We start from the raw sequence: 18,698 nt of genomic DNA on the forward strand, positions 1-18,698 counted from the left end.
GGGACAGATGGTTTGTTTGGGATCTTGGCCAGCCTTCATACATGCAGAAATGGTATAACCAAAAGGCTGGTGTACCTTGTATTTTATCTCAGTTCCAGGGTGGAGTTTCCGTGTAGGGCAATAACACAGTCAGAGGCGCAGTTGGAACTTTGAAGAATAGTTCTCCAAATTGAAATTATTCTCAACTGATTAGAAAAAAATAAGCACCTTTACTATTTTGTACCAGTGCAGTTTATATCATCTGTAAGAGGAAAGACAGAAAGCAACAAAGAGCAAACTTCATTAGTGCTGGCAACTATTGTAAAAGAATAACGTTCAGCAAGTTGAGTATCAGTTCTCTTTTCATATCTTCCCATTATTCTCTTGCAGATGGCTTCTTTTAATGACCCAGATTTCCTTAAACAACTAGAACTGGCCATAAAGCATGGAAGCCCTTTCTTGTTGCACGGTGTTGATGAATACATTGATCCTGTGATAGACAATGTCTTAGAGAAGAATATCAAAGTTGCACAGGGGCGCACATTTGTTGTCCTGGGTGACAAAGAGGTTGACTATGACAGTAATTTTAGATTGTACCTGAACACCAAATTATCAAATCCAAAGTATTCTCCCTCTGTGTTTGGCAAAGCTATGGTTATCAATTACACAGGTAAGCAAAAGTGTGTATATAGTAATAAAGTAGTGATTATGCTGTAGTGCAAGTGTAGGGCCTGGGTGCTTGTCTGAACAGCACTGAAACTCTCAAAAATTCACAGTCTCCCTTATACTTAGCATCTGATTTAATAAAAAATTCTTCTCACTTCTCTCTTTTAATCTGAAACTGAGCTAAGTATCTCTTTTTATATCTGTCAGGTTAGGATGCTTTGGTAGAATTAAGATACAAAGTTATTAATCAAGTCACTCTGCATTGCTGTAGTTTTATGAGATGATTGAGATGAAACAAGTTCTGTAAAAGCTCTCCTTGTGTTCAAAAAAGACCGTGTGCTGTGTACATGTATTGTATCTGTAGTTACACTAAAAGGCCTGGAGGATCAGTTGCTCAGTGTCATTATGGGTTTTGAAAGAAAGGAGTTGGAAGAGCAGAGAGAACATCTCATCCAGGAGACAAGTGACAACAAAAACTTGCTGAAAGATCTGGAAGACTCTCTCCTTCGGGAACTGACATCTTCCACAGGAAACATGTTGGACAACTTGGACTTGGTGCAAACCCTGGAAGAGACAAAATCCAAAGCTACTGAGGTACTGGCTCTGGGCTTTTTGGAAGGATATCTACTGATAGAACATTGTCTTTCCTTTTTCATTGTGCATCATCTTTCACCCTTGAAGCTAGGAATCAGTTTGAAAAGCAATGGAGAGTTTTCTCATAAGTATGTTGCATCTTTCAGTATTGGGCAGTATTTTATTGCATCAGAGAACCAAAACCTATCTTCAGGAAAGTCCTGATCAGGACCAAAGTAATGGTTGTTTACAGTTCTAGAGCAAAGAGCATGTGATATATTTCTTTCAGCTCTGAAACAACCTTTGTCTTGTATTGTATCAGATCTGAAATGAAAAATTAAGATATTTGTTACTCGGATAGGATGTAGAATCTCCATCCTTGGAGGTTTTCAGGCTGGAGCTGGGCAAAGCCACAGCTGACCTGATTTAGTAGTGGTCATAGCCCAGCATTGGGCAGAAAGTTGAACTAAAGATCCTCATAGGGCCTTTCCCACACTATTTCCATGATTCTGTGCAAATCTTTGCCTTTATTTTTCATTAATATACAGGATGGGATTAACTTTATCTAATTTTTGATTTTTACAATACATACTACTTCTTCAGGGTTATCTGCCCAGATTGCCTGTACAATCAATGTAGAGAGGCAGGCACTGAATAGCTCTGCTTATTGTGGTGTAATGTACTATGGATCAGCACAGTAATGACGTGTATAAAATCCATGTATGGCTAGGTGATTGAAAAACTGAATCTGGCTGAGACGACAGCGGTGGATATTGATCGTCTTCGAGATGGCTACAGACCAGCTGCCAGGAGGGGCGCCATTTTATTCTCCGTTTTGTCTGAAATGGCACTTGTCAACATCATGTATCAGTACTCACTGGTCTCCTTCTTAGAGGTTTTTGGCCTCTCTCTTCGGAAATCCATGCCCAGTCCTATCCTTCTGAAGAGGTTAAAAAACATCATGGATACATTGACTTTCAACACCTATAACTACGGCTGCACAGGTTAGTGCGATTTAGCAATGGGCTGATCCTGTGTTGTGCAAATGCTTGATAAAAGCCACACCTTCAGTTGGTTTACATTAAAGAGGCAAGTTACCAAACAGTGAATTCACCAATTTTCAGTTCTCAGCATGGGTCCTGGTTTTACACTTTACCCCCTCCTATTTCTGTTTGAAGAAACCGTGCATATTACCAATGTAACTTTTAAAGAAATGCTTTTCTTAATGCAGTTATGAATGGTGAATCACAGCTATGGTTCTCGCATCCCTGACTGTAGCTCACAGATGCTGCTTTGACTCTGTAAACCTGATCCAAAGCCCCATATTTGATCATCCTGATCTTTGTGGGGTGACCAGGTGCAGGATATGGATTTAAAGACTACTCCAGTTCCACATGTTGTAGCAGCTGATTCTTGAAAGTATTGTCCTTTTAATGCAGGCTTGTTTGAGAAGCACAAGCTACTATTCTCCTTTAATATGACTGTCAGGATAGAACAAGCTGATGGCAGAGTTCCACAAGAAGAACTTGAGTTCTTTTTAAAAGGTAAAGTGAATATTTGTATATAAATATATAGCTATTTGTAGCAATAGCTAAAAGATCTTTCAAAGAGATTTTTGACTAGATATGAGTTGCTGTAAGAGCTAGCACCTAGAGAAACCACTGAAGAGAGCTGAACTATGTTGGTTTACACAAATTGTGGATTCTGCTATTTCTATTTTTTTTACTTTGTTAAACAGCGAAGAAGCTAATCGTTCTCTGCAGGTGTTGACAAATCTCACACTAGCTGATTGTTAGAATGTTACCTGAGAAAATAATCTTTAGTTATTTTCTGACTACGTATAAATAATTTTAGAAATGGTTGCAAAGATACAGCTCTGGCTTTTGCAAGCACTTGTCAAATGCCAGCTTCTCTTCAGCAGACCAGTTTAATCTCACAGTGCTTCCAGAAATAAATCTCCAGTTGGTTTCTCTGTGCAATGGGACTGTATGTGTGGTCATGTATTGGAGAATTAATGACATGGACACTCGCTCTGGTTTCTGAATGTTACTAGGCAATATTTCCCTGGAGAAGAGTGCACGAAAGAAACCGTATGCTTGGCTTCCAGATCAAGATTGGGAAGACCTAATTCGCTTGTCTGAACTATTTCCTGAAAAATTTGAATCTCTTCCAGATGATGTGGAGAAAAATCCAGATGTATGGAAAAATGTACGTGCTTTTCTGCAATTCTGTTCTCTCTCCTCGCTTTTCTTCTGGTATTAAATGTTCAAGAATGATGCAGTGTGCCATAGCACTTGGCAGGAGGCATGTCACCACTGGCTTTTTCTGTCAAGGCCTTGCTTTTCTTCTTGACCTCAGCTAGTGATTGGCTTATTTCCAGAAGAGTTAGGGCTCTTATTATTTAAAAAACAAACCAAAAAAACCCTTCCCTGGTATACTGTAGATTTTTTATTTTCCACTCAAATGCCTTAGATGAATTATTTGCCCTGTTGAAGTCACTGGAATTTTTGCTGTTGATTTCAACAGTCAACATTTCACTTATTTTTGTACTGCTAAATTGTACTTTGATTATCTTGCGGCAGTGAGTTCTATAGGCTAGCTACAAACACAGACTTCCCTTTGTTCTGCCTTTAGTTTCATTCCGTGTCTTCTTGCTTTATAAGAAGTCTTCCTGTAAGCAATCTGTTAATACTTTTTGCTTGAGATGCTGTTTTCTTTATTGTAAGAGAATTACTTGACATAAAATGAAAGTACAAATGTGTTTCTGGACTTGAATACTTCATACTGAAAAAGTTGAATTTTTTACATTCACTTAGTCTTTTAACATTCCTTTGCAGCTGATTGACTTTCTTCTTCATTCTCCTTGTGTCTCTTGGCCCCTTGTTAATCAAAATGCTTTTGTCTGCTTTCCTAGTAATTTCATTGATAGAGCCGTCTGATCCGTTTGCATTGTCTCCCACCTTCTCTTGCCAGTGGTATGATACAGATGCTCTGGAGCAGATGCCATTCCCCATGCAGTACCAGAACAATCTCACGGACTTTCAGAAGCTCCTACTTTTACGGTGTTTCCGGGTGGACCGGCTCTATCGGGCAGTGACAGACTACGTTACTCTGACAATGAGTGAGAAGTAAGTCACGCTCTTTCAAATCTGAATCACACCATTCAGGTATTTCACACAGAATGGGAATTGTAATCAACTATATAAATTACTTTGTAATTTGCCTAAGCAAGAGAGTGTGATTTGTCTCTGTATCGTTTCCATGTGCACTCTGCAATGAGCTTTGATGTTTGTGTAAAATAAATTAGCAGTTTATTGTGCTTCTTTTCCTACCAGGTATGTGCAGCCCCCTGTGATCAGCTTTGAAGCTATCTTTGAGCAGAGCAGTCCTTACTCACCAGTTGTTTTCATCTTAAGTCCTGGCTCTGATCCTGTCAGTGACCTCATGAAACTGGCTGAGAGGACAGGCTTTGGAGGGGATAGACTCAAACTCCTAGCCATGGGACAAGGCCAAGAAAAGGTAACTTTGGTGGGAGGGTAGGGATGTTCTGTGTGCAGCAAGTTAGTTTGTGAATTGCAAATTATGATCCTAATGTTGTGGGCCTGGTCAAACTTCCTTTCTGAAGGCCTGCTCCATTTTAAAGGGAGTTACTTTGCGGTTCAGACATAGCATACGATTTGCCAGCCTGGGAATAATTACAGAAACTGTAACGTGAAAGGGGGCATTTGGCTGAGTGGCTGATTCAGAATCAGAATGATATCGTCATCTGTTAAAAAACAGTTGAGCTGAAAAGATGTTACTCTGCAGCCTTTCAACAGTTACTCAGTGATCTTGTGTCTCTGTGTGGACGAGTCGATTGGAAGTCACAATATTCGTTACCAAAAAGACATCTTGCTGCTCCTTGTCTTTCCTGTAGCTTTCCTTTTGTTATGGACACTGAGGCAGGCTTGTCCAAAGCTTAGTAGCTGACTGAATTTGCTGTGAATTCAGTCAGTGGGGAGGTCTCCTGCTAGATTCATTTAGATCACCACTTCCTAGGCCCTGATCGTCACCCTTTTCTGAGCGATGCACACTCCTGTACTGTTTTGAAATACTGCAATACTCTGTGTGACTTTTAATTTCAAAAGGAATTAATGAAATAAAAAAAGCATCTCAGAGCAACTTCTTGTGGTATTGGAAAAGGCCTGTTCTCATCAAGGAGCATTCTGCTATGTCTACTAAAACTAACTACAAGGCCGAGTGTGCTTGCTAGCAGGAGGAAATCCATTGCACTAAGCCATCAGGGTCAGTTTGCTTACAGGATAAAGGGAGAGCTACTCAGAGACCGTTCCTTCCCTCTTAAGATTGCTTTGCAGATGCTGGAGAACGTGGCGGTTCATGGGGAGTGGCTAATGTTGCAGAACTGTCACCTTTTGGTGAGGTGGCTTGTCAATCTGGAAAAGGCCCTGGAGAAAATTACAAAGCCTCACCCAGACTTTCGCCTCTGGCTGACTACTGACCCGACCAAGGGCTTCCCGATTGGAATACTGCAGAAGTCCTTAAAGGTACTGTGCCGTGGGGAAACCCCAGTCAGGAGAGCATGTCCTGCCACTCTTATTCAGCAAAACAGGCTGCCTTTGGGAGGAGCACGGCCTGAACGCAGCATGTTGACTTGGGCTGTAGGTACTAGCTTTTTGTCTTTGTAAGCCAAATCCTTTTTTCATCATCCTGTTCATCTTACAGTGATTTTTTTCCTTTGGGTGAAAGCTCCTCAGCAGATTTTTTCTGAAGGAGTTATTTCAGAGTAGAGGTTTGTGAGTAAAACCTGGAAATGCGACAAATGCTCTTTAGATTCAAATGCTGCCACAAGTGAGGAATATCCGGAGAGACAGAAATAGTCCTGTCAGTCCTGATGCTGAAGTGCAGAGCTGAGGTCTCTGTCTAGCCTGGCAATAGTGCCAGTGGAGCAGACGTCGTAATAGGATAATGGCTTCCAGCTGCTACTTCAGGCTGCAGCATTTATCACAAGCAAGCTGAGCTGATTATTTTGAAGGCACAAGCCATGAATGCTGCCCCAGTGCTCCTTTCTATGGCTGCTTTACTTCTGTTGTGGTGGACCAGTCCTGTAAACATAATAATTTTATTTCACATGTTTGAAGGCAGTGGCATGACAGATCCACCCAATATGTGCTCCAGGGTGTCCATGACGGCTCTGGAGTACTCCCCTCCAGCAGTGCTTAGTGCTGCAGTGGGGAGAAGCGAGCATGAATGTCTCTTTGAAAGGCTGCAAATACGCGCTTTCTAGGTCTAGTCGTGAGCGATGAGATCATAGGTTTTATAGCACTTGCAAAAAGCTGCCAGGAAGCTGGCCCTGCCTGTTTGATCATCAGTAAAGCCGCACTGAAGACTGCTAAGCCACCTGACTGTGGTGGTATGTAGGACATGCCAAAATATGGAAAGCAGTGGTAATACTTCAGTAAATTAGATCTTCAAGTACGATAAATATTAACATCTTTCCAATAACGTGACTATTTCTAAAAGAATATCAAGTTTCTCTTTGCATATGTGTGTTTACCTTGATAAACTTTAAAGGTCTGCTTTGTGTCTTTACTTAAGAAAAGCTCCATATTGATAGGAATTTGGAAAGCTGTTCAAAAATTTCAAGCTTGCGTTGTATAGCTTACTTAGAAAGCGCGATACATCTACAGCTTATTTTCCTGAGGCTATCCGGTAACTGATGGCTTCCATAAATATTTTGATAGGTTGTGACAGAACCACCTAATGGTCTGAAACTGAATATGAGAGCCACCTACTTCAGAATTCCCCAGGAAGCCTTAGAGCAGTGCCCACATCCGGCCTTTAAATCCTTAGTCTACGTCTTGGCATTTTTCCATGCTGTGGTTCAGGAGAGAAGAAAGTTTGGGAAAGTTGGCTGGAACGTACCATATGATTTTAATGAATCTGATTTCCAGGTAAGAAATAATTACAATGGCTCTTATATTCCCGAGTTGCTCAGATTACTTTTGAAAACATACAAAATCTATCCAGCTTTAATCCTTCCTCACGATAACATTTTACCTCATTTTTTTCTGCTGCTGTGTACTCATGTAGACTCCTGATCTTCTATAATGTCAATTGTGGCCACTAAAAATTAATCGGATTCCCAATCCTTCACGTTTATATTGCTTCTGTCATGGGTTTCTTTTCTGAAGAGGATTTATACTTAACAATCTTTTTTTTTCTCAAATAATTAAAAAGTTAAGTTTTCAAACAAGAACTACATTAAGTCAAGTCTATGGATATGCATAGCTGATTTATGAATCTTCTTATCTCATGTTCCAACAACTTTATTAGGTCTGCATGGAAATTCTTAACACATACTTGACAAAAGCTTTCCAACAAAACGATGATAAGATCCCCTGGAGCAGTCTCAAATACCTTATCGGTGAGGTGAGTGCCTGCAACGTCACTAAGGAGAGGAGAGCCCTCCAATGTCCCTAGGGAACACCTGATGATAAAAGAATCCAGATAAAGGAAGTTTCCTTTCTGCGTGGGCTGTACCCTCACGGTGGCTGTGAATCTCTCCTGGGCAGTCTTGAAACTCCTGTGTAGCCCTGAGCAAGCCACTTAATCTCATTGTCTCAATGAAACAGGGCCGTGGCGTGTAACTGCACAACAGGGGAGTTACAGTGCTTAATTAATTTTGAATGAGAGCCCTTGGGATCCTCTGATGAAAGGTACTGAACAGCCCAACCTTACGGTGTTATTGGTACAGCGCAGTATTACCGACACGAGAGCTGCACAGGCATTTCCAGAGCCCCTGCAGCGCTGTGTGCCATACGTGCTGTGTAGCAGCCGGACAGTTCAATGTAGCTGCTGTGACACGAAACGGTACCAGAAGCTGTTATTTTGTGGCACTTTGTCACAGCTGAGCACGAGCTGGTACCTAAGGAAGGTACCGCTGCACATAAATCACCAAGACTGGCTGTTAGGGGTGCCCAGAGCAGCTGGCTCCTCCGTGCAAATATTTCCTGCTCGCTCCCCCTCGAGAGGTACCGGGTATCCCCTATGGGAGCCAGTGCTACACCATGCGGTCACTGCAAAAGCAGAGAGGGTGTAGGACCTTTCACTGATTTGTAACTGTATTTGCTGCCCCAAAGCCAGCGCTGTAACACTGCTGTAACTGATTTCTAGGTCATGTATGGTGGGCGTGCAATTGATAGCTTCGATCGTCGCATTCTGACCGTCTATATGGATGAGTACCTTGGCGATTTCGTATTTGACACATTTCAAGTGTTTCATTTTTATAAAAACAACAAGGTTGATTATAAAATTCCCCAAGGGACTGTAAAAGACGACTTTGTTGGTAAGAAATGCTTTTCCTGCCACATAAGTTAGAATTTTTTTTAAAAAAAGCCTACTTACAGTGTCTGTTTTCGCCTTCTGTCCATTGCTGGATATGAGAAGCTGAAAGGAACTTTGGGCATTGTGTGTGTGTGTATCGCAATGTTGTGATCCACTGATTGTATGGTTCTTGCTTTATGTGAGCAGCCCTTTGTAGCGTGCGCTTACCAGCCAGCTCCTCATTTCTTTAAAAAAAAAAAAATCCCCAGGTGAAGAGCATGTTAATTGTTTTATTACGAAGCGATACATTTCGGGGGGTGGCTGGGTGCGCATTTCATGCTGTCACGTTTAGTCAATCCATGCAGTGTTTCAACACCAGCTAGAGCATTTGCTTTTTTTCAAGCGGAGCGATAACAAAAAATCGCTCGTGGAATTCTCTGCAGCGTTCTTTTTTGCCTGGTAGCTGGGGTTTAATACATCACATCTCTAGGAAGCGCGGTTTTGTATTGCAGAGGCGATAGAATCTCTGCCGCTTGCCAATACCCCCGAGGTGTTTGGTCTTCATGCAAATGCTGAGATTGGGTACTACACGCAGGCGGTGCGTGATATCTGGGCTCATCTTCTCGAGCTGCAGCCTCAAACAGGTACGTTCTCTGTTAGTTTGACTTGTTGGTGTAAAGAAGTAAGGAGGTGGCGAGCTCCTTGCCTGGGTCCTGGCACTGAGGCTGTGGGGCCGTCGGGCTGCCTGCGCCCCGCCGGGGGCACGGGGGGTTGTGCCACGGCCCTGGGGAGCAGAGGCAGCGGAACAGCGGGGACTGGGAGGGGAGGGCGGCAGCTGAGCTGCGTAACCCTGCAGCACGGGCGCGGGTCAGCCCGTGCCCAGAGGCTCCCTCTGAGGCAGTCAGGGAGCTGCTGGTGGAAGCGTCGGTGCTGAGGTGGGTGGGGGCTCGGGCGCCAAACGGCGCGTCAGCTCTCAGGGTTCTCTTAGAGAATTAACAACAGAAGGGGTAACCTATGCAGGTTTAGTCTCACTAAAGTGTTCTTGTTTCAGGTGAAACTGGTACAGGGATTAGTCGAGATGAACATATCGCCAATGTTGCTAAGGATATACAGAACAAAATACCGCAGGTATTCGATCTTGACCAGATACGGAAAGGGTTTGGACCAGAGATATCCCCTACGACTGTGGTGCTGTTGCAGGAACTGGAACGTTTTAATAAGCTGATCGTTCGAATGGCAAAGTCATTGGCTGAGCTGCAACGCGTAAGTAAGAACGCGGCGGCTTGAGAAAATCAGTCGGGCTTCACCCACCCCAGGCTGGCACTCAGACTCTCATCATCTTTCCAGGCCTTGGCTGGGGAAGTTGGAATGAGCAGTGAGCTGGACGATGTGGCTCGGGCTCTCTTTAACGGACAGATTCCTGGCATCTGGCGGCGCCTGGCCCCTGATACGCTCAAAACACTTGGAAATTGGATCATTTTCTTTAGAGCTCGGTATAACCAGTACACCAGCTGGGTGAGTGCCTCCAGAGAGCGCTTGGGTTTGTTACTCTGCGTGATACGCGACACAGGTCGGTGCACAAGTCAGTGATCGTGCGCTGCTTCAGAGGCGTTACTTGAACTAATGCCAGTCGCCACCTAGAACGACGGTGAATTTTTGCACGACTACAGGCGCAACAGACCAGCCACTGGCTACGTTGTCAAGAGTGCTGGCCTCTGGGCTGAGTACCAGGCGTGGAGGGAGAACCAGGTGCCTCAGCTCATCTTCTGTGATTGCAGGTTAACGAGTGTGAGCCAAAGGTGATGTGGCTCTCAGGCCTGCACATCCCAGAATCGTACCTGACGGCTCTTGTTCAAGCCACCTGCAGGAAAAACAAGTGGCCCCTGGATCACTCCACCCTCTACACAGAGGTAACCGCGTACAGGACTGCAGAAGACGTCACTGAAGGGTCTACTCAAGGTATGTGTTTCTATGGTTATTTGGCAAAAATAATAAAGTAGTTCATGGGGGAGGGGGGAAACCGCCAGGCACAGAGTAAATTACTTAGACTACCCCCGCGCAGCCAGTACCCCTGGTTACGTGTCACAGTCCGCAGGATTTCAAGCTGGGAAGTAGTGGGGTCCTGGTTTCTGACACAGGGTATGAGCGGCTTGCTTCAGCTCTGCACCCCATGCACGCCACTGAACTCGCCCCCTCCCTTGCTCGCTCTCGCTAGAACGTTACAGGTCTGAGCAGGGTTACAAAGACCTATTTACACCACAAATAATAGACTGAACGAGATTTAAACAACAGCTAGGTATGAGTTACTGTGTAAATGTATCTTTATGAGCTACCTGTGACTAGCAGTGCTCTGATTACTAAATACAACAAACGCTGGGCAGAGGGGAGGGCTAAGCGATGCTTTTGGGTACGAGCCCTGATTGGGAACACAGGAGGAAAAAGAAAAGCCTGATCGGTTTTGCTCACTCTAACTTTCAGTTAAAAATAAAAGTCACCTCAAGGGCTTACCCAGACGATTCTTTATTTACTGCCATTTCATCAAAATGCTTGGTGTTTGTACCAGAACAGCTCAATCCCAGCCCTTCACCTTTTGCCAGGCCTAACGCGCAGTCCCACAGGAGTTAAAAACCTCGCTTAGAACTTGGCTGTTGCTTGGGCAAGTGACTGGAGGATGGCGCCTGCTGTGAGGAAGTAAACTGCAAATCAGTATTTATTCCTACTAATGTCCATCATCGGTCATGCAGCTGAGGCCATTTTAATTTGAAAAAAATGTTTTTAAACACAGTACCAGGCACCACAGAGAAGACCCCTCTGGGTCGCTGCAGTTGAAGATGTAGTGAGTTCTGTCGTGCCTGCGGGTGCCCAGGGCAGCTGCTGCGGGAACAGCTGTCTTAAACTGATTTTTTAGTAGCTCAGTTCACAGGAGATGTTGCATTTTCTGCCTGTGCAGGCTGCTTTGTTTCCGGTCTGTTCCTGGAAGGAGCAGACTGGGACAGGGAGCGCAGCTGCCTCACCAGAAGCAAGCCCGGCGTCCTGGTGGTGGAGTTACCCCTGCTGAAGATCATCCCCATCCAAGCACACAGGCTCAAGCTCCAGGTACGGCTCCTCCGGGGGACAGGGGGTCGATGAGCTGACCACCTTCCGTCTGTCTGCACACCTCAGCAGCTGGTAGCGCCTTCGCTCTTGGCGCAAGCAGCAGTATTCTATCGTTACTGCTAGTATATAATGTACGCGGTTTAATGCTTCTCACATGAGCCATCACTGAAGCTTCTCTTTTCTAGGGGCTACGCTAGGGGGGGTCAATATAAACATTCGCTGCCTCTTTTCCGTTCAGGGAACGTGGAGCCACCTTGGGACACTCTTATAATCCCACTGCTCCTTTCATTCTTTCCCATTACCAGTTACTGGCTGAAATGCTGTTTACATTTCCTGGGTATCAGTTATTTCAGGCTTGTAAAAAAAAAAAAAAAAAAGGGAATTTTTGAAGGGCGTCCTCTCTCCTGGAGGCCCTTCTCGTTTCCAGCTTCGTGCCGTACCGCAAGCACCACTCAGTGTCCTCCTTCCCTCCATGCTCTTTCAGAACACCCTCCGGACACCTGTGTACACAACCTCCCTGAGAAGGAATGCGATGGGTGTCGGCCTTGTTTTTGAAGCTGATCTTTACACTACAAAGCACATTTCCCACTGGGTCCTGCAAGGCGTCTGTCTCACCTTGAACGCAGACTGACACTCTGAAGCTGGCACTAGATTTTCCCCACAGAATCCAGCCCTTTGGGGGGGTGCGCGTGGTGTCTGCGTGCGTGTGTGTGTGTGGAGCCAGGCAGAGATTCACACCATGGGTGGGGCAGCGGTCACTTAGGCACACTTGATGTTAAATAGTGCAATACAGCCAAGCTAGTGCTATCAATAAACAAACACATTTGAAAAGCGGGGTTTGTAATTTGCATTTCCTTTTAGCTGGAAGGGCTCCAAGCTGGTCTATGCATATGGCAGAGGTAACACGTTAGTCTCACGCACACAAAGACTAAGGTTTGCCTGTGTGGTTGTAAGAAATGTTTTTAATTGCCCAAAGCATCACTTCTGCTGTGCTGAGAAGCGGTGCCTTCCATCATCTTTGAACAAGTGGCAGGGTATCAGTCATACAACAGCGCGCCATAAAAATACGGCAACAACAACCAAAAAAACCCCAACCCACTGCTGGTTAATGCAATACACTTAAAAATAGTAAACCACAGAGTAACAAGCCTGCTTTAACCAGCCATTTTCCAGGAACACACTTTCCCTATCCCTCCCCACCAGTCACAACACGCATCCCACCGCACAACGGGCAGGGTTGTCTGTCTGTCTGTCTCGGGCTCCAGAACAGCAAGTGCCTGAGGGGTGGGGGTGCAGGGGGTAGGGCACAGGAGGCCTTAGGGCCAGTGGCTGCTCAAACCCTGACTGGAACAACCCTGCTGCAAGGCGTCATGCTGCACAGGACATTCAGCAGTACCACAGTTGGGAAGAACAGCGTTTGTCATCCTGCCAGCGCCTGCTGGAGGCAGCTGACGGTGATCCAAGGCTCCGGAGGGAGACACACACCAACACACAGCTGCAGAAAAAGCTTAGGAGGGGCAGACTACAGCTGGCAAGGGGAAGGGCAGAGGGCAGGGATCCTTCCTCAGCTTTCACAGGGTTCTGAAGGCACATCGTAAGCTTAGCAGCATTTGGGAGCCATTGGGTCTTGCTGGTCCTACTCGGAGGCTGCAGCCAAGAGTGAAGCAGAGGCGAGCTGGAGGTGCTGAGCAGAGCTTAAGAAAAAAATGGTCAAATTTGTGCTCCTCTCCCCAAATTACAGACTCTCACAGCTCTCAGTATGCCTTTCTTTCCTAGGGAAAAAAATAATAGTTAAAAATAATCAAGTAGTCTAACAGATGTAGGGCCTACCTGTTGCTTACTAGAGAGGAGTAGGGGAACCAGGGCAAGTGCAAGGCAAGTCCATCCCAGTCCACAAGGATAAAAATCAAGGATGCCAGGTTCTCCGCCTGTGTGAACTGGATACAGCTGTTAAATTTACAACTAAATACACACAGTTTAGAGGGACAGCTCAGCTGCCTCAGCTGGCAGAAGCCAGCACTGTCTGATGATGATATCACGTCTTGAACAAGACAAAGGTTTTTCAGGAAACAAAACAAACAAACAAAAATCCCTTTACAAAAAAAAGTGCAGGTTAGAGCATAAAGACCCATTTCCATATTGGGCAGCCAGTTACGTTTTTCTCCCTGGAAAAGGGGCTCTGAGCCAGTATGGAAGGTGCTACAAGTGCAGTGTACTGACGAGTGTGACATGGGTAATGGAGCCACTCAGGTTTTATAAACCAACCCAGTGTTCATATTCTTTCTAGAAGGATCACTAACCCTTTAAAAGAGTGCTTTAATACCCCCCTTTTTTTTTTTTCCTTACTTACAGAAAGCCACAAACCAAAGTCTGTCTTTAGGATTACTCAGGTAATGCTTGCTTGGACTTTCAGGATTTTGAGAAAGAGAAACTGAACACAATTTGCAATTGCGAGCATGTGCATGTGAAGGAAAAGCTGCCCGTCAGTCATTTCAATGTGTACGTACGTCTGTGTTGTTTCCAATGCTACTGTGAGACAGGCTGTCGTGGCGGTTAGCGGCTGTGTATGGAGCGCTTACGGACACAGTGAAGACAAAAACCCCACTGATAGTTCAACTGTTAACAGCCAATAGGTATCGCTGCAGGTTTAGAGTTAGGTTTGTTTTCACTACTACTGATTAATAACGCAGCCTGCAGCCTGTGCCTTTGTCCACACGTGTAGTTACAATAAATGGTGCAGTGCTCAGAAGCAAGCGGTCAGGTACCCGATTTGGCCACAGCATTTAGTAGTTATATACCTTGCCATATGAACACAGTCATGTTAGGGTTCGTTAGAGGAGCGTAATCTATTAATGATGTATCTGGAAGAAGTTTGGCATGCATGGGGCATCAAAAGAAACTTTACTGCAGGTGCTATTTATCCTACAGGATCACAGTGCATAAACAGCAACAGAGTAGAGCATTTCAGTGATTTTACTCAAACAGTTCTGTCTGTCCCTGAGTGCTTTCTGACCACTTTGCTTCCATGGACCTGATCCACTGCCAGCGTTTCAACCTCCGGCTGAGGCTGGGATGGCGCGACATGGTGGATGCGATGCGCCACCCCAATGTGTGCCTTGTGCGGCTTCTCTCGGGCTGGGCTGTGCGATTCACCGGGTGCACGATCCGAAGCAATAGGTGGAATAACTAACGGCCTCTCCTTAATAAGATGGACCTCCGCCGTCTCCCTGGCCAAGAGAAAGGGAGTGGGATCAGGCATGGCATCCACGGGCTCTCTCAGCAGCAGCTTCCGGCTCTCCGAGCCTATTCTGTAGGCCTCTTCAAACTCGGGGTTGAGTGGTGTTGACAGACTCTTCTTCATTCGGCGCCGTGGAGTCTCCGGCAGTTTATCTTTGGGAGGGGAAGGCTTATAGTTGGACAAGACAGGACTGCCAGAAGGGGTCCCCTCTGAAGTCCCACTTGAACTCATCAGCTTCTTCTTAGCAGCATGCAGCTGAGAAGTTAAATAAGCGATAGTGCTTGCTCTCTGCTCTAGTTCACTTGACAACATGTTGAGCTTATGGCTTTTCATTTTTAACTCTTCCAAATACTTCTTTTCTCTTTCTTTAATAGTGTTTTCCAGCACCATTATCATCGCATTCTTTTGTTCAAGTTCTTTCAGTAATTCGTTATTTTCAGCCTCTTTGACTTTCAGCTGAGCTTCAAGATCTTCGCACTTTCTTTTGAGTTCATCACTTCTTGAACTACCATTCCCTAGAAGAATAGGAAAAGCAGAAGTGTTTCAAGTTAATAATAGCCACCAAGTAAAATAGTGCTCTAGGGTTCCTTTTGCCATCCCAAAGCCATAAGAGAAATCTAAGATGACTAACTTCAGCTAATTCTCTTAAAATGACTTCATCTTCAGGAGCACCAGGACAGCTGTTAGGGAAATGATGACGAGCCAGTGCCACTCACCACGGTTTAACAGTGTTGATACTAAGTAGAGAGGCCTCACATGGCCTGGGGAACAGGGATTACAGAACCCACACTTGCTGAACTTTTGCTCAAGATTGGAGCCATTTTGTGAATCCTCTGGTCGTTAAGAGGAAATTCTCCCACTGCAAATGCCAGACTGGCTGGAGAGCGTGCAGGAGCAGCTGTCCCAGCTCTCCAGGGGGATGTGCTCCGTGACTCCATAAGGCAGAGGTGTGCCTCGTCACTGAGCTGCTGTCTGAGCCTGGCTGCCTTCTCTTCACAACAGCGTGACACGCCACCTGTAACACTAGGGGTTCCTGCACCACCAGAATGGGCAGGCTGACCCCTCTCAGCACCCCTGCCCTAATGCCATGGGGCCCATGGGGCGATTCTGTCACTCTTCCCTCAGTTACCCCTGCCCTAATGCCATGGGGCCCATGGGGCGATTCTGTCACTCTTCCCTCGGTTACCCCTGCCCTAATGCCATGGGGCCCATGGGGCGATTCTGTCACTCTTCCCTCGGTTGCTGCAGCAGGATGGCTTCCCAACTCTTTAGCAGAGACCAGCAGCCTGAATTTCTCCAATAACAAGCACCCAACATCACAGGGCTATCAACTACAAAGCATTAGGTGGTGTCTCCTCCACACTGGGCAGTGGCTGAGCTTGGCACAGCATCAACGCAGCGGCATCACCCACACATCACCTACTGCGAAAATCCTGTGATGAGAAGCATCTGAGCAATATTGCAGTATCAAGAAATAATGCTGAGCACATGCAAAGCTGCTCAGTTCCTTTGCTAAATTAGCCTATTCTCTCTTATCTGCAATATGTGTCCTATCCCTGATCCGGGAGGTTACTCCCAGGGAGTATTTTATTCCCGTGCTTCACCTGTTGATAACATAATACATCTGAAATAACTAGAATCTAGCGTGTGTATATAAATGTATATATAACAATGAAAGCTTTGTGGTGTAATTACAGGACCAGCTAAGTTTTAATAATAGTTTCAACTCTTCTGCCCCTAAAATTCACGTCCCATGTTCCCATACGGCATGCAGGGAACTGTCAGAGAGGAGTCAGCAGTTCTCCACTCCATTCCTGGCTCTTTCAAAGATTTCCTATGTGGCCTTGGTAAAGAACTTGTGACATTTACTTCATAAATAACAAACTAATTCTGGAAAGTAGAAAACTACTCTTACACCTTTAGAATTTATAGAGCCAACATCCCAAGTGCAAAGTATTCTCACTTAACTGTAATGGAAAAACAACAAACTTTGAAAAAGATGAGGAAGTTTAACATGAATGTTAGAAGAAAAATGCTATGTATTCCTTACCTGACAAGTCTGAACTCTTTACAGTCAGCTCATAGGTTAAATCTGAGGAAAGAAGTTGTTTATTTTTGTTAGAACATCATCATCTACCCCATACCCCACCTGGTGAGCATATTTACAATGGCATACTTCAATCTAAATAAACCAACCCTTCCCTCCACCTGAAGCAATAGTAGATCCACTGCAATTTATCAAATCTGTAAAACAACTGGAACTATCAGGTGACACATTGCCTTTTTTTTTTTAAAAAAAAAAGTATCTTTGGTTAATGGCCACACAGTTGTGCCCCGAGACGCATGCCGATCACCCCAAATATAGCCTGGTGGCGGGCTTTGTTGCTGAGGTTTCACCGCTGAAGTAGGAACCAGTTACTCCATTCCTGTGAAGAGAGTTAAGCACCAAATCAGCATCAGCCTCCTCTCCCAGCTACCTGTGCAGTGCTGCTGCAGGCGTCGAATCTCGGCGTGCAGGCCTTTCAGCGTGTTGGCATGTTCTCGCTGGAGAAACAACAGATTCTTCTGGGCACTCTGTAGCTGGTTCTCCAGGTTTGGAGTTGCCATTCTGACATGCAGTTACCCTGTTGGTGAACAGATGCAGAACTGTAACAGTGAGTTACATACAAAGACCCTCCCTCTGCAGCAAAAAGGAATAGCTGAACTCCACTATTAATGAATTGCTATGCAATCAAGCAAATGCCACAAAAGGTTTTTCCATTTCATGACTATTTATTTAAATTAGAAGTGCTCTAAGTTCATAGAAAGCCTAATTATACTCTAGGCCAGAGCAGCATAGGGGACGCATTTGTTTGGAGTTAACACATTTAAAGGATTAACTTCCGACAGAAAAAGTCACTAATCCTGTTACCAGATAAAAGTGGAGTTCTGAGAAATGGGCCAGTATGTCCCTCCGTCTTGTTGGGGGTTTTCCACTTACCTCCAGGGATGCAGGAATTAGTAACATCCCTGGATAACAACAAGAAAGAACACACTAAAAGGCATTATCTGTAAAGAGAAATGCAAACCAGGGAGTCTAACACACAGCCAGGCCCAGCGGTACCGTCATGGATGTGAGTGCTATGGGGCGCCTTAGCCAAGATGTGCTCACTGGGACTTGTGTGAACCATAGAATGTTTTGGGTTGGAAGGGACCCCTAGAGGTCATCTAGTCCAGCCCCCCTCCAGTGAGCAGGGACACCATCAACTAGATCAGGTTGCTCAGAGCCCCATCCAACCTGGTCTTGAATGTTTCCAGGGATGGGGCCTCCACCACCTCTCCGGGCAACTCCTTCCAGTGTTTCACCACCCTCATTGTAAAGAATTTCTTCTTTATATCCAGTCTAAGAAGAAGTGAGAGAAAGCTCTGGCTGCTGTTGCATTTCCTCAGCCATGCTAGAGCAGGATCCCATACCGGTGCAGGTCCCATGGCACTGGATCCTGGGATCCCACACGGGCCCTGATGCCATGGACCAAGACAATTGCAAGGACAATGTTTCATTTAAAGAGTAAACAGATTTTTCTTGCTCAGGTTATGAGTACATGGAAAACTGTTCCATCGCTGGGTCTTCCTTGCAGAACACTCTTATAAAGGTAGGCCTTGACCACAGCAGTGCTCAGACTCAGATAAAGACAGAACTGGTTAAGGGCACAATGCTGAGGCATTCTGGAAGAGCCCTGCCCTGCCATCGTTACTACTGCTCCTGGTGAGGCAACGATGGTTTTACGCATTCCCAGAGTCCAAACTGCAGAGAAGCACCTGCCTGGTAGAGCTGGAGATACAG

At 45.3% G+C, this 18,698-nt stretch overlaps 2 protein-coding genes across 2 annotated transcripts in view; one reads left to right on the forward strand and one right to left on the reverse strand.

Moving 5' to 3' along the window:
- Positions 1-12,275, forward strand: part of DNAH10 (dynein axonemal heavy chain 10) — a 53,567-nt gene extending 41,292 nt beyond the window's left edge. The window contains exons 59-75 of the mRNA XM_035898537.1: positions 370-649; positions 1,010-1,239; positions 1,949-2,222; positions 2,658-2,762; positions 3,272-3,426; positions 4,192-4,346; positions 4,554-4,737; positions 5,562-5,762; positions 6,960-7,169; positions 7,552-7,647; positions 8,392-8,563; positions 9,054-9,185; positions 9,593-9,804; positions 9,889-10,056; positions 10,320-10,500; positions 11,492-11,637; positions 12,122-12,275. Of these exons, the coding sequence (XP_035754430.1) occupies positions 370-649; positions 1,010-1,239; positions 1,949-2,222; positions 2,658-2,762; positions 3,272-3,426; positions 4,192-4,346; positions 4,554-4,737; positions 5,562-5,762; positions 6,960-7,169; positions 7,552-7,647; positions 8,392-8,563; positions 9,054-9,185; positions 9,593-9,804; positions 9,889-10,056; positions 10,320-10,500; positions 11,492-11,637; positions 12,122-12,268 (3,048 nt within the window). The 3' untranslated portion in view covers positions 12,269-12,275. The remainder of the gene's footprint in view (positions 1-369; positions 650-1,009; positions 1,240-1,948; positions 2,223-2,657; positions 2,763-3,271; positions 3,427-4,191; positions 4,347-4,553; positions 4,738-5,561; positions 5,763-6,959; positions 7,170-7,551; positions 7,648-8,391; positions 8,564-9,053; positions 9,186-9,592; positions 9,805-9,888; positions 10,057-10,319; positions 10,501-11,491; positions 11,638-12,121) is intronic.
- A 2,339-nt stretch (positions 12,276-14,614) lies between these two features.
- Positions 14,615-17,482, reverse strand: CCDC92 (coiled-coil domain containing 92). The gene is made up of 3 exons (XM_009643134.1): positions 17,353-17,482; positions 16,926-16,967; positions 14,615-15,390 (listed from the first exon to the last, which is right to left on the reverse strand). Exons 1-3 carry the CDS (start codon positions 17,480-17,482, stop codon positions 14,615-14,617), a joined length of 948 nt encoding a protein of 315 aa, XP_009641429.1.
- Positions 17,483-18,698: the final 1,216 nt, after the last annotated feature.

The sequence above is a fragment of the Egretta garzetta genome, unplaced genomic scaffold (genome assembly GCF_000687185.1).
Source record: "Egretta garzetta isolate BGI_Z169 unplaced genomic scaffold, ASM68718v1 scaffold447, whole genome shotgun sequence".
NCBI classification, from domain to species: Eukaryota; Metazoa; Chordata; class Aves; order Pelecaniformes; family Ardeidae; genus Egretta; species Egretta garzetta.

Bases quoted from the DNA above. Each gene is read 5' to 3' on its own strand.
- CCDC92 (XM_009643134.1), bottom strand. From the start codon at position 17,482: ATGGCAACTCCAAACCTGGAGAACCAGCTACAGAGTGCCCAGAAGAAT. The intron at 16,968-17,352 runs GTAGCTGGGAGA...TTCTTTCCTCAG, and splicing joins CCTGCAGCAGCACTGCACAG to ATTTAACCTATGAGCTGACT. The intron at 15,391-16,925 runs GTAAGGAATACA...CTATTCTTCTAG, and splicing joins AAAGAGTTCAGACTTGTCAG to GGAATGGTAGTTCAAGAAGT.